Source organism: Littorina saxatilis, linkage group LG6, assembly GCF_037325665.1.
Source record: "Littorina saxatilis isolate snail1 linkage group LG6, US_GU_Lsax_2.0, whole genome shotgun sequence".
NCBI lineage: Eukaryota > Metazoa > Mollusca > Gastropoda > Littorinimorpha > Littorinidae > Littorina > Littorina saxatilis.
This window is the reverse complement of record NC_090250.1, coordinates 12,013,956-12,026,754: the sequence shown is the minus strand read 5'-3', so window position 1 is coordinate 12,026,754 and position 12,799 is coordinate 12,013,956. Positions and strand designations below refer to the sequence as shown.

The window sequence follows — 12,799 nt, the reverse complement described above, 5'->3', positions numbered from 1 at the left end:
AACACTCCGTGCCGAGCAAATGTGTCCGTACATGTCAGGTGTCCGCTCACGCCGGGGGCCGTACATTGCAGGGACCGCTGTACTACTCGTTATTCAGCCCAACTAAAGACAGTATACTAGGTTAGAGGTGGGAGGTTTAGGATTGTTGTGATGTTATACATGAAGGGGTTGCCTGGGCTACATGTGATCTGTAAGAGTCAATGATCTTTGGTGGCAGCTGGTCTAAGTAGCCTAAGTACGCGTAGCTTTTCCAATCCCCCATCACCTTGACAATTTCCCCCGGCACACCACAACTCAACGCCCACGCGGCACCACCCCGCCGAAAGCTGTGGCTGGAGAAGTTTCCCCCAGCAACAGCGGTAGTCAAGCGCAGTTTCTTATTAAAGTCTGATCCTTTCATCGAGAAGACCTGTGCCTTGGGGTCCATCGGCCCCAACAAAGGTAACACAGCGGTCACGGCAGACACTGGACACAAGGGATGGAGTGACATTGCCGGGAGCTTAATTTCAACAGAGCACTCTTTACGCTGAATCGTTTTGCTCCATTGGAGCGTTATTGACATGCCCGTACCCAGAATAACCACCTGGTCTCTTGTGAGCTGCTTACTAGGATCGAAGTTCCGACACCGAGAAACGTGATACGCTGGGTAGGCCCCACCACCTTCTTCCAGCTAATGTTGAAACCCAGTTCCCTCAATAATCTAATTAAAGACAGTAACATGTCATTGCACTCTTGTCTGGTAGCTGCTACCAGAAGAAAATCATCAATATACGCTAACACACCTGGTATGCCTTTCCGTGCCATGCATCTGCGAATAGCTTGCGACAGGCGATGGAAGTGTGACGGCCCTACATTGCTGCCAAAAGGCAGCCGACTGTCAAAGAGATAAGTAGGTTTCTTTTCACCTGTGAAATGCCATTTCAGCCCAGTCATACAATAATCGTCCGGACTGATGCATACTGACCGATAGGCGGACTGCAAGTCCACTTTTGCACACCAATACCCTGTCTTCGCTAGGGCGCACGCGTCAGATACGGTTTGAAATTTAGCTGACTCAGGTATAGAATAGTCGTTCATTGCCCTACCTGTGGGTTTGCTAGCGTCATGGATCAACCTGATGCTGCCATCATCCTTGGGAATCGCAGCGATAGCGTTTACCACAGTTGGTTTTCTACTAGCTACAATGTAATAACCTTTTTCTATCTGATCTAATAGCTCTTTTTCCACAGCTTTATGGTGTTCGTTCGATGACCTATGGTTTGTTTGCTCTACGTCTAGTACGCCTGCCCTACTCTCTTCTGTTACACGGAAACCGTTTCTTATGCCATCTAATAAAAAGGTTTTGTCGTGATCGCCTTCTAGCACCTTGTGCCACATTTGAGATTTAGCATTAATGGAATCACTATTTCCGAGAAATTCGCACTTATTGGAATCTAGCTGAGGGAACGGGCTGTGGAAGGTGGGGCCTACCGTTTTGTCGGCAATTCGCTGCGCTGTGTCCTAGGCTGGGGAGGTGGTAGCTGTCACTTTGTGGTCCTTGCCGGGGTGGCCCATGCCGCAGGTGTCGCAGACGTGGAGGAATCTGCAGCGGGACCCATAGGGACAGTCGCCTTTGTTGGTATACAATAAGCACACTTCCTTCCCGTTGGGTCCCGCTGGTCGCCGGGAACCGCCGCTGGCCGTCGTAGCCTTGCCGCCCTTGTTGTCTTGGACGCCATGCTGGAGCCGGTCCCGCAGGATCACCGTGGACAGGTGGGGGTTGGGGGTTCCCCACTTGAATCCGCTGGACGACTGGCGCCTTCTGTACTCGTCGTCGTACAGAAGCACCGACTGCCACAAGTATCTGGCCCCCAGCTCGCCTATCATCTCTGTGTACTGGAGGTAGGCGGTCGAGTCAAACCCGGGCTTCTCAGCAATCAACCTCGCCATGATGCGTGCGTTTGCCACAATCCAGTGGCAGGGGGAGACTTTGTCAAGTTTTGGTCTCTGGTTGAGTTTTAGGATGACACCTCCCCCGAGTGTCACCTCCTACTCGGCCGCCATCGATCCCGGCACAAAATCCAGAATGGAAAGATAAGAGGTCTCACCTGTTGGCTGCAGTGACAAGCCGCCTAACAGTCCCTGGAGTGGTTCCACGCTTTTTCCCTCAGTCACCCGCTGGGATAGTGGCCCTCCCCCGCTTCGCTTCTGCAGAGCCGCCACTGCTACTCTCAGCGCTACGTAGTGGCCACGCTTGAGACCCAGGCCTTCCAAATCCTGGGCAGTCACATTACTCAGCACATTGAGGGTGTTCAACTCCTCATCCTGGAGAACTTTAACCATCGTTAAAGGCAGATCTGTTGCCCACGCTCCAAATTCGAAGTCCATATTGTAGTAAGAAATAGTTGGCATATGCCCGCTGCGCCGCGCTGGTAAGGACTGACCACAATGTGTTGCTCTCCCGTTCTTATTAGACCCCCGCTGATGCATCACACGTGCAAGCCCCCCGGCAACATGGACATTGCGGCTGGGCTCTTCTCCTTGACTTTCACAAGTCCTCCTCTCCCCTCTCTTTCTAATTACGGGCCTAAGTGTTGATATCCGGCTTTACTACCCTCTCTTCCCTACCTGCTAACACTGATCCCTTTAGGCCTACCTCAAGTATCTAATACGAATACGAATACGAATACGAATACTTTATTATCTCATACAGAGAAATTTCAGTGTGGTGCACATTAAAAGACAAAACAAATAATAAGACAACAGATAAAAATACCATACGAAGCATACTACACTCGCGCACGCATATGTACACTAACAGGAATAGTAACATGATTCCAAATAGGTAAATTGCCGTCAGCTTTAGCTAAAAGTTTACCGCTAAAAACTATCATTAAATTACATATTCTTACTCCGAATCACATATATAGCAGTTGACACCGTCTGGTATGCTAAGGTACTGAAAGCGCTACCCATCTTTAAAGTAATTAAAGGGAAGCAACCCCACACCAAAAAAGCTGGAACTAGCATATGGTAGTGAGCTACCCCCTGGGAGTTACCTCCCATTAGCTACTTCCCATCCCACGCACGTGGCTACTTCATTCCGACTTCAGCTGTCCTGGTGAGAGGTCATTGAATTTTCTGTGCGCTACTGTGGCTGCCTTGTGCTGTTTCGTTCACCTGCCGGCCACGTAACTCATCTTGTCTCCCGTGCGGGCGCCTGTTTTGGTGAGCTCGTTCTGTATTTTTCTGTTTTCGAACTTGTGCGTTGGTTGCTGTCTGTTGTCCTTTGGACATTGTTCGTCAGTAACCTGTTGTGCTTTCGCCATTTTGTTTACAGTTAGCTTTGCTGGCTTGTATTTTGTGGCGTGTTCACTGACGCTTGTGCATTGTGTGTTGCAAGCTTGGTTCGTTTTTATTTTGCTGTAGTTACTGCTTAGCTGTCCGTTAGGACTTTCGTTTTCAGTAACTTTTTCTGTGAAATTTTTTCGCTTGTTTCTTGTTTGTTGTTGGTCAGCATGGCAGACCAGGATAAACGTAAGGGTAAAGGAGACATTAAGGGCAAGATTAAGCCCAAGTCCTCTAGCTCTAAGCCTGTTGTATTGGTGTCAGACGCTGCACGCAACACAATTTTGTCAGTGCCTATTTCACCTCCGCTTTCTAGCACCCCCGTTTGTGCTAGTTCTACTGTTGTTTCTGCGCCCTCTGCTTTGTCGGCGTCGGACCAGGGGACGATTGTGTCCTCTCTCTTGCAGACTCTTATCCCGGAGATTCGCTCTCTGGTACAGACAGAGATGCAGCGCTCGTCTACTCCAGTTAGCGCTGCCGTTCCGGTTTCGGGGGGGGACACTCAGTCCCTCTCTTCCGGGAAGGTTTCTTCTGTTTCCGCCCCTCAACTTCCTGTCTCGGGTGGAGACGTTACAAGTAAGTTGAACCGGTCCTCTTGCTCTCGTGAAGCGCCTGGACAGCCCCGTGCGGGCAACGGTTCGTGTGCGCAGGGTCACTCCCTGCTTTCGGCTGGCGGCAGGCCTCCTCTTGTAGAGCAGGACTCTGTTAGCCAGCAGCGGCGACCGTTTACGGTTACTGCGCTTCCGGCTCCCGCCGGAAGCATAGGTCCCCCCACGCTTGCTCGCAATGCCAGCCGCGATGGGATGGATCATGAGCTGGCCTACGGGCTTCACGGCTTCCGGCCGCAGTTCGTGCATTCACCGCTTCCGCCCCCGGCGGTTATGGTGTCTGCATTTCCGGCTTCGGCCGGACACGCTGTCCCTCTACCGTCCACTTCCTCTTGGATGGCGGAGAGGGAACAACAGCGTGATGCTTTTGCACTTCCGGTGCTTCAGCACGGACGGTCGTCTCTTTCCTCTGCTGAGGTTTTGACTTCCGCCCAACCACATCCGGCGTTCTCGGACGGTGTTCCGGTTTACCCTCTCCCTACTGGGCAGGGTTTAAACCAGGACGATGTTCGGGGGTACAGGTTTCCGGTTTCCGGTCATCCAGAGTACCCTTCAGCCACTGTGGTTGATGACTACGGTCGTTCTTCGCTGATGGATCAGTCTGAACTGCAGTCAGTGGTCAGCGAAGACACCCGTACTGTGTTTTCCTCTCAGCTCAAGTCCATTCTTGACTCTGCAGCCGAGGTGACTTCGCGGTATTTTGCAGAAGGTGTAGCGACGTCCGCTACTTCCGTTTCGGCGGCGCCTTCAGCTATGGCAGACTTCCTGCCGGATAAGGATGACGCTTCCTCCTTCCGGTTTGTGGAATCTCCGTCTGTCTCATACCACCTGTCCCAAGTTCTGGTGCACCCGAACAAACGGAGCAGTGGTATTCCGGTTGAGCCGTTCCCTCTTCTGGCACCTTTTGGGCCGGTTCCGGAACGGGCTCGTGGTTGGCTTGCGGATGAAGGGCAGTCCTCTTCCTTTGTGCATTCTGCACAGAAGAGGATTGCTTTCCCTGTCCGTAGCCGCAACCTCACCACTTCCTTTGCTCTCCCGCGTGCCATCTTACCGGTGACGCAGGAGCTGCAGGCTTTGCTTGTCAAACCAGTCAAGTCTGACTCGGTTGTGCCAGTGCGGGAGGGTACTCTTATCTCCCTGGAGGAGATCGGTCGTCAGCTCTTGGAGCTGGCTTCCATCTCCGAGACGCTGGTGCGGGCACTGTCTCGGTCGTTGACCGACTCTCTTGTCCCTTTTTCCCTCAGTGAGGAGCAAAATGCGGATGATGTCTCCTCCCTGCTTACGGCCCTGGCGAAGGTCAATGAGGAACAGACTCGTCTCTCCTCTTTGCAATACGCGCATGCGGTCTTGACAAGGAGGGAGTTGTTTCTTGCCAACTCTCAGTTTGCCGATCAGGCTACCAGAGACACACTACGTGTGTCTCCGGTTGTAGAGGGATCGCTGCTCGGCCACATGGCGCTTGTCGCTCGGCAGGCAGAGATTCAGTCCAACAAGGACGCTCAGTTCCTGGACATGGCTCTACAGGGCGCGAAGCAGGCTAAGCCTTCCCAGCAGGGGAAGTCTCAGCCGAGTTCCAAGCCCAAGCCTGCTCAAAAGAGGCCTGCTCAGCAGAGCTCTCGAGGTGGCAAGAAGAAGACAGTGTCGGGAAGGGGGCGTGGCGGCTCTAACAGCAAGCCTCACCCCCAATGAAGCGCCCCCGGTCTCACCCCCCCCCCGCCCTCCACTTTGGTGATGGCGGGGGGCCTCTCCCGGGCACTCACCCATTGGATGGTCTCAGTAGACAGCCAATGGATAGTGGGAGTTGTGAGATCGGGCTTCCGTCTCTTATGGCGGGAGGAGAAGGCTCCTCTTTCCCGACATCCGCCACGCTTCAAGCCCCCCTGCTCTCAGGAGGCAAGATCCGTTCTGCAAACGGAAGTTGCCTCCCTGGTGCAGAAGGGGGCAGTGGAGAGGGTCCTGGACCAAAGCTCCCTGGGATTTTACGGGCGCCTTTTCGCCGTGCCCAAAGCTTCAGGGGCGTGGCGTCCGGTCTTGGACTTATCTTTTCTCAATACTTTCTTGAGAGAGATAAAGTTCAAGATGGAGACGCCCGCCAAGGTCAGAGACTCTCTCCGCCCAGGAGATTGGGCGACCTCCATAGACCTGACAGATGCATACTTTCACATCCTGGTGCATCCGTCCGACCGGAAATGGCTTCGTTTCCGGTGGGACGAGCAGGTCTACCAGTTCCGCGCCCTCCCTTTCGGTTTGTCGCTCGCACCATGGATTTTTACCATGGTGGTCCGACAGCTGGGCGCTCTGGTGAGGTCTCAGGGTATCCGCCTGCGGGTTTACCTGGACGACTGGCTCGTTCTGAACCAGTCCCAGGCAGGCTGCACGCAGCATACCCAGACGGTTCTTCGGGAAGCCCACTCGTTGGGGTTCTCGATCAACGCGTCAAAGTCGGAGCTGACCCCGTCGCAGACGTTCACCTACTTGGGGATGTCCTTCGACACGGTCGCTTGGACTGTCCGCCCCTCTCAAAAGAGGGTGGACAAGCTCCAAGCTCAGATACGCTCGACTTTGCCCCTCCTGCAGGCGCCCCTTCGCTCTCTTGCCTCCATCTTGGGACAGATGGAATCCATGGCTCTGTTGGTCCCTCTGGGTCGGGTACACAAGCGTCCTTTTCAGGCAGCTCTGAAGCCGTTTGTGGGCTCGACTCGGGTGGATTGGAACGTCCTCGTCCCTCTCCAGGGATGGTTCCAGTCTACCACCCTCCCGTGGTTGGACACGGAGTGGGTGTGCAGAGGGGTTCCGATTGCCTTGCCTCCCCCGGACTTGGACCTGTTCACGGACGCGTCCTTGCTGGGGTGGGGGGCTCACACGGACCTACACATGGTGTCAGGTCTGTGGTCGGTGGAACAGAGCCAGTGGCATATCAACCGGCTGGAACTAGAAGCAGTAGCTCTAGCTCTCACCCGGTTTCTGCCCTCCCTGCAGGCCAAGCATGTTCGTCTGTTTACAGACAACACGACAGTGGCAGCTTATATCAACAAGCAGGGAGGCTCGCGGTCCCCGTCTCTCTCGGACAGGACCTGCGAGGTCTTGAGGTGGTGTTACCAACACCGCATCTCGATCTCCGCCAGGTACCTTCCAGGGAGGCTGAACACTCTGGCGGACGCTCTCAGTCGCTCCGGCAGGGTGCTTCAGTCCGAGTGGACAGTCACTCACGGGGCACTGCTTCGCCTTTGGACCCAAGTCCCAAAGCCTCTCGTCGACCTGTTTGCCACCAGGTTCTCGAAGAGGCTCCCGGTGTTCGTCTCGCCATTCCCGGACCCTCAGGCTTGGCGAGTGAACGCTCTGGACATTCCCTGGACGGGTCTGGAGGCGTACGCCTTTCCGCCTTTCCCATTACTCGGCCGAGTAATTCGAAAGGCGGAGCTGGAGGGGCCGGCCCTTCTACTTCTGGTCGCGCCCCTCTGGCCGTCGCAGGACTGGTTCCCAGACCTGCTTCGGCTCGCCCAAGGTCCTCCCATTCCTCTCTCTCTGCGAAGAGGGGAATTAGTGCAGCCCCGAACAGGCATTCCACACGAGGAGCCCAGTCTTCTGAAGCTTCACGTGTGGATGTTGTTCGGGACTCACTGAGGCGCTCTGGTGCGTCTTCTCCGACGCTGGACTTGGTGGGCAGCTCCCATAGGGCTTCCACCTCGTCCGTATACGCCTCGCACTGGAGGGCCTGGGCCTCCTGGTGTTCCGCTAAAGGGGTGGTTGCAGTGGCTCCTCGCTCTATGCAGGTCGCCAACCACCTCTCGTTTATGTTTTCGCAGGGTGCCTCCGTCTCCTCTATGAGGGTCCGGCGCTCTGCGATCTCTGCTACTCTCAAGCAGATCGGCCGATCTGTTCAAGTGGGGGGGGTGATCGCTGCTGTCATTAAGGGCGCTGCTCTCAAGGAGGTCCGGTCTCGTTTGCCCGCTCCTAAGTGGGACCTGTTCCTTGTTTTAGCGTTCTTGCGGTCCGCGGAATTTGAGCCTTTGAGCGAGTCGAGTCTCTACAATCTCACTCGCAAGACTCTTTTTCTGGTTCTTTTGGCTACGGCCCGACGGGGTAGCGAGGTCCACGCTCTGTCGGGTCTGCCAGGTGACATTTTGTTCGAGTCGGACGGCTCAGTATCTCTTCGTTTCCGTCCCGACTTCCTGGCCAAGAATCAGGCTCCGGGGCAGGCCTCTCCGTTGGTTCGCGTCAAGGCCTTGACCAACGCGTTGGCTCCGGATGACCCTGATTCGGTCAACTGTCCAGTTAGGGCCTTACGTCTGTATTTGGCTCGGACTCAGCCGGTTCGTTCCTCCTCACAAAAGCTATTGTTTATCTCTCTTCTCACTTCAAGGGAGAAAGACGTTTCAAGAGTTACGTTGGCCCGGTGGGTGTCGTCCCTTATTCGGCAAGCCTACAGTTGGTGTCACACAAGTGGGGGGGGGGCTCAGCCTGCCTTTCCCCTGGTCTCGGCCAGAGCCCATGAGACTAGGGCGTGGTCTTCGTCTTTGGCCGTTCTTCGCTCGCAACGGCTTGACGAGGTGCTCTCGACGGCTTACTGGCGCTCAGAAGATATTTTCATTAATTACTATCTTCGAGACGTGGCTGCACTCAGACAGGATGGATCTCGCGGTCTACCTGCCCTTATAGCAGCCGGCCAGTTCCTGTCCAGAATGTGATGGTGAGTTTGATTTATTTCTTGCCCACCGCCATGTTGATGTTATCTGCTATATATGTGATTCGGAGTAAGAATATGTAATTTAATGGAAAATTTCTAAAGTAAATTTTCATTTCATTAATATACTTACCCGAATCACATATCGAAGTCCCTCCCGCCTGCCCCGCTGTTTGTTTCGGTTTTTCTCTGAGCCGGAATGAAGTAGCCACGTGCGTGGGATGGGAAGTAGCTAATGGGAGGTAACTCCCAGGGGGTAGCTCACTACCATATGCTAGTTCCAGCTTTTTTGGTGTGGGGTTGCTTCCCTTTAATTACTTTAAAGATGGGTAGCGCTTTCAGTACCTTAGCATACCAGACGGTGTCAACTGCTATATATGTGATTCGGGTAAGTATATTAATGAAATGAAAATTTACTTTAGAAATTTTCCATTATCACAGGACTAGATATGTCATTGAACAATATTTATCACAGGACTAGTCATTCGAGGGTTATCACACTCAGCATAAGGGTGCACATCAAAGAATATAAAAAATATTCATCACAGAAATCAGTGCATATGTTCACCGGCACACATACTAGTTTTAATTAACTTAGGTATTTAAAAAGCCAATTGACTTTGGAATAAAACTGTTCTTAGTTCTGAGCGTGCGGAATCTGGGAGTGCGGAGGCGACGTCCTGAGGGCAGGACCTCAAAGTGGTGAGCGAGCACATGACTACTATCCTGGATGATGCAGCGGGCCTTTCGCACCACACGTCGTTCATACAGCACAGTCAGTCCTTCCTGTCTCACCCCCACAATCTTACCACATGTGTTCACCACCCGCCCAAGCACATTCTTACTCTTCACACACAGACCTCCATACCAGCAGATGAAAGAGAAAGTGAGAATGGATTCAATGAATGAAGTATAGAATGTTTGGAGGATGCGGCTGTTGATGTTCAGACTTCTGAGCTTTTGTAAGCAGTAGATTCTTGACTGACACTTCTTGTGGATAGCTTTAGTGTTTGAGGAGAAATTTAGTTTGTTGTCAATGACTGTACCGAGATATTTGTATTCAGTCACTCGCTCAACTAACATCCTCCTCCTCCACCCGCGGCTAATCTGTCTCGTTTAAATAGAGTTTATCTGACGCTGTCCGCTCTATCTAAAGTCACACTTAATTATATTACTCCTGAAAAAATATTAAAACTCCTGATTTTTCCTTTTGTAACTCCTGAAAGCTCATTTATGGGGTTGGCACCTCTGGTTTTATGATTCTTGTAGGAGCGAAATGGAATAACAAGGAGCAACTTTCTGTTGCATTCCAAAGGAATAAATGTACCTAAAATTGACGTTTACTTGAACCGGTGTTATTTGCAGGAGAAGAGTCAGAAAGCTTTGCCAGGAGCAACAACAGATGTTGCCAATGGGGATCCAGGAGAGGTGTGGACGACAGTGATAGAACTGCCAACGGCCATGGTGAACTCTCTGCAGACCATGATCACGTCTAGCCAGCCACAGTGCACCATGGGCAACGTCCTGGTGCAGAACGGACTCACCACCAACCAGGTAACACATCACTTGACTTCTCTGTCCCATGCACACACTGTGCACTAGCTGTTCACCAGAGAACAAATTGCAGAATGGCTGATGTGCCAGTGACCATTTTTATGAATAGTTCCAGCTGTGTTTAAGAATAGCATGATTTGCCCGATTTTCAATGTGGGATGAGAACGTTTTGCTTTACTCAAGCCTAAAGAGTTACATGTCAAAGCTGCATCTTTATGTAAAAGACCAACAATCTCACAAGCGTTTAGTTTTTTAGCATTTTATTTTCGCACTTTACTTCATACTTGCTGCCAAATCCAATTTTTTTATTTTAAGTTTGGAAAAAAAAGGCTGGGTTGTTAAGTCTTTATGGTCAGCTTTGTCTCAACAAGTGCAACTTTTGGTGTCTTAACATACATTGAATGATGAACTGAGGGATGCACGACAAGGGAAGGGCTCAATGGATATATTAATTTGTATTCAGACCAACAACAAAGCTGCCACTGGTGAAGAAGTGCCACGCTGCGTTGTGTTGTCTGCTCGTGCCCAGTATGGACTGCCAGAGGATGCTGTTGTCTACTGCAATTTTAACCAGCTGTACAAGATTGAGCCGGCCACGTTGGACATGTGGGTGCAGATTCTGAAACAGGTATGACCTGGCTTTCTACACCGAGTGGTACTTAAACACGCCTGGAAGGAGGTATCTGTGTGCACACACTTTCTCTCCTTTGTGTGTCGCCTGCTTTTCTGCTTTCAGACACTGTGAACAATTGAGAAAAAGTGGGATATATATTTAGTACATGCCACAAAGAAGCCTGTAGATGTCTTCAATCTTGACTTGAAAAACGAAAAGTATTTACCTTTGAACAATATACAGAATTATATACAGCAGTCCCTGCAATGTACGGCCCCCGGTGTGAGCAGACACCTGACATGTACATACACATTTGCTTGACACAGAGTGTTTTTCAATGATAATTGCACCCTCTTGAGCGGACACCTGCAAAACTTTGACACGGACACTCATTTTTGGTCCAAACTGTAGAACATACCTGCAATGTGCGGACAGATGATCATCGAATTTTCACCGCAACCAAAACGATAATAACAGAGCAGTATGTCTAGTCCGGCGCCTGGTACAAAGGTCTCAGCAGTTAGAAACAGGGGAGTGATGTTAGTCGTGTTAACTTGAGTACACGCGTACCCAACAGGACCAACAGGAGGGGGAGTGGGGTCCGGCACTTTGGTTTTCAGTCTTTGCTTTCTTCCATTCGGTGAAGAATATGCCAACACGAAATTGCTTGATGTTCTTTGTTTTCTTGTTTGCCAGACATAAACAATAAAGCCCCAGGCCCTCAGACTAAGAGAGTTGAAATCCACAAGTACTCGGCATCGCATGTCACGTTAAAACTTCAATCAATGCAAGTGTGGTGGTAAAAGACCTCTTTATTGACAAGATTAGCAAAGCATACTCTTCTTTTTTTTCCTCGGCCTTCACCAGTGAGGTGTCCCATTGGGTGACCTCATCTAGGAACCTGTCAGCTTGCTTGCATTGTTGATCATACACACATAGCCCGCCACATCAAATGTCAGGGTCAAAAGTTAGACACCGACACTTGGTACCTTTTGTCTCAGTGAACAAGCGCAGGTGGCCTCGTGCTGACAACCACAGACAGTGAGGGGGGGTGGGGAGAGAGGGGGGTGGTGAGGGGACTAGGATGGGATGGGGGTGGAGCTGGCTGACCAGTACTCGGAGAAGCTGGCCTTCATGCGTGACACCTTTTTCATCGGCGACCACCAGCACATGTTCCCCCACATGCTGGAGCGCATCATGGTGCGCATCATGGTCCGGCAGCAAGTACCACTGGATCTTCAGCGGTGTCGACCTCCAAGCCCTCAAACAGCTAGCCACGTCTGTGGAGGTACTTGAAAGGGTGTACTCTTCCATGCAATCAATCAATCAATCAATGAGGCTTATATCGCGCATATTCCGTGGGTACAGTTCTAGGCGCTCTAAGGATCTACTGTCAGGGCTTGGTGTCAGGAGTGGGTGAGGAAGAGACTGGGGTTGAGTAGTGCATTCAACTGGAGTGTTAAGTCACCCGCAAGCATTCAATCAAGACAAGAAGAAATTATGACATGCATAATTTTATTCAAACTGGTTTTCAATGGTTATTCTTGCAAAGCACCTGCACAAACATGCATTCCTGTTAGTATGTGTGGCTGATTTCATATGGTGCCAGGGGGTTCAGTGTCTTGAGGTTTTTCTTCTTTTCACACAATCGATCAGTCATTTTTACATAACATTTTGTTCTTTTTATTATTATTTCATTAATAATAAAATAACTGAAAGTAGTTTGATTTTATTATTCCAGTGAAAGTAGTGACTCTCTCAGTGTGTGTGTATTTGTATGTGTGTGATGTGGGAAGGGAAGGGGGTGGGGTACTCTTCCCATGACTGGCCACCTGCAATATACGGACAGGGTTGCAATGGCCCAAGGGTGTCCGTTCAGGAGAGGGACTGCTGTACTATATTTATGGGCATAAGTTTGGAGGTTTTTTAAGTGGGAATATGGTAACCAGTGGGAAAAAAGTATGTGTGAAACAAGTAAAAGCTGAGTGTGACTGATTGAAAGCAACGTGTGGC

The 12,799-nt window shown here is 51.2% G+C and overlaps 1 protein-coding gene across 1 annotated transcript in view; it reads left to right on the top strand.

Moving 5' to 3' along the window:
• Window positions 1-12,799, top strand: part of LOC138968506 (UDP-N-acetylglucosamine--peptide N-acetylglucosaminyltransferase 110 kDa subunit-like) — a 98,635-nt gene that overhangs the window by 72,627 nt on the left and 13,209 nt on the right. The window contains exons 18-19 of the mRNA XM_070341075.1: window positions 9,985-10,173; window positions 10,637-10,801. Coding sequence (XP_070197176.1) covers window positions 9,985-10,173; window positions 10,637-10,801 — 354 coding nt within the window. The remainder of the gene's footprint in view (window positions 1-9,984; window positions 10,174-10,636; window positions 10,802-12,799) is intronic.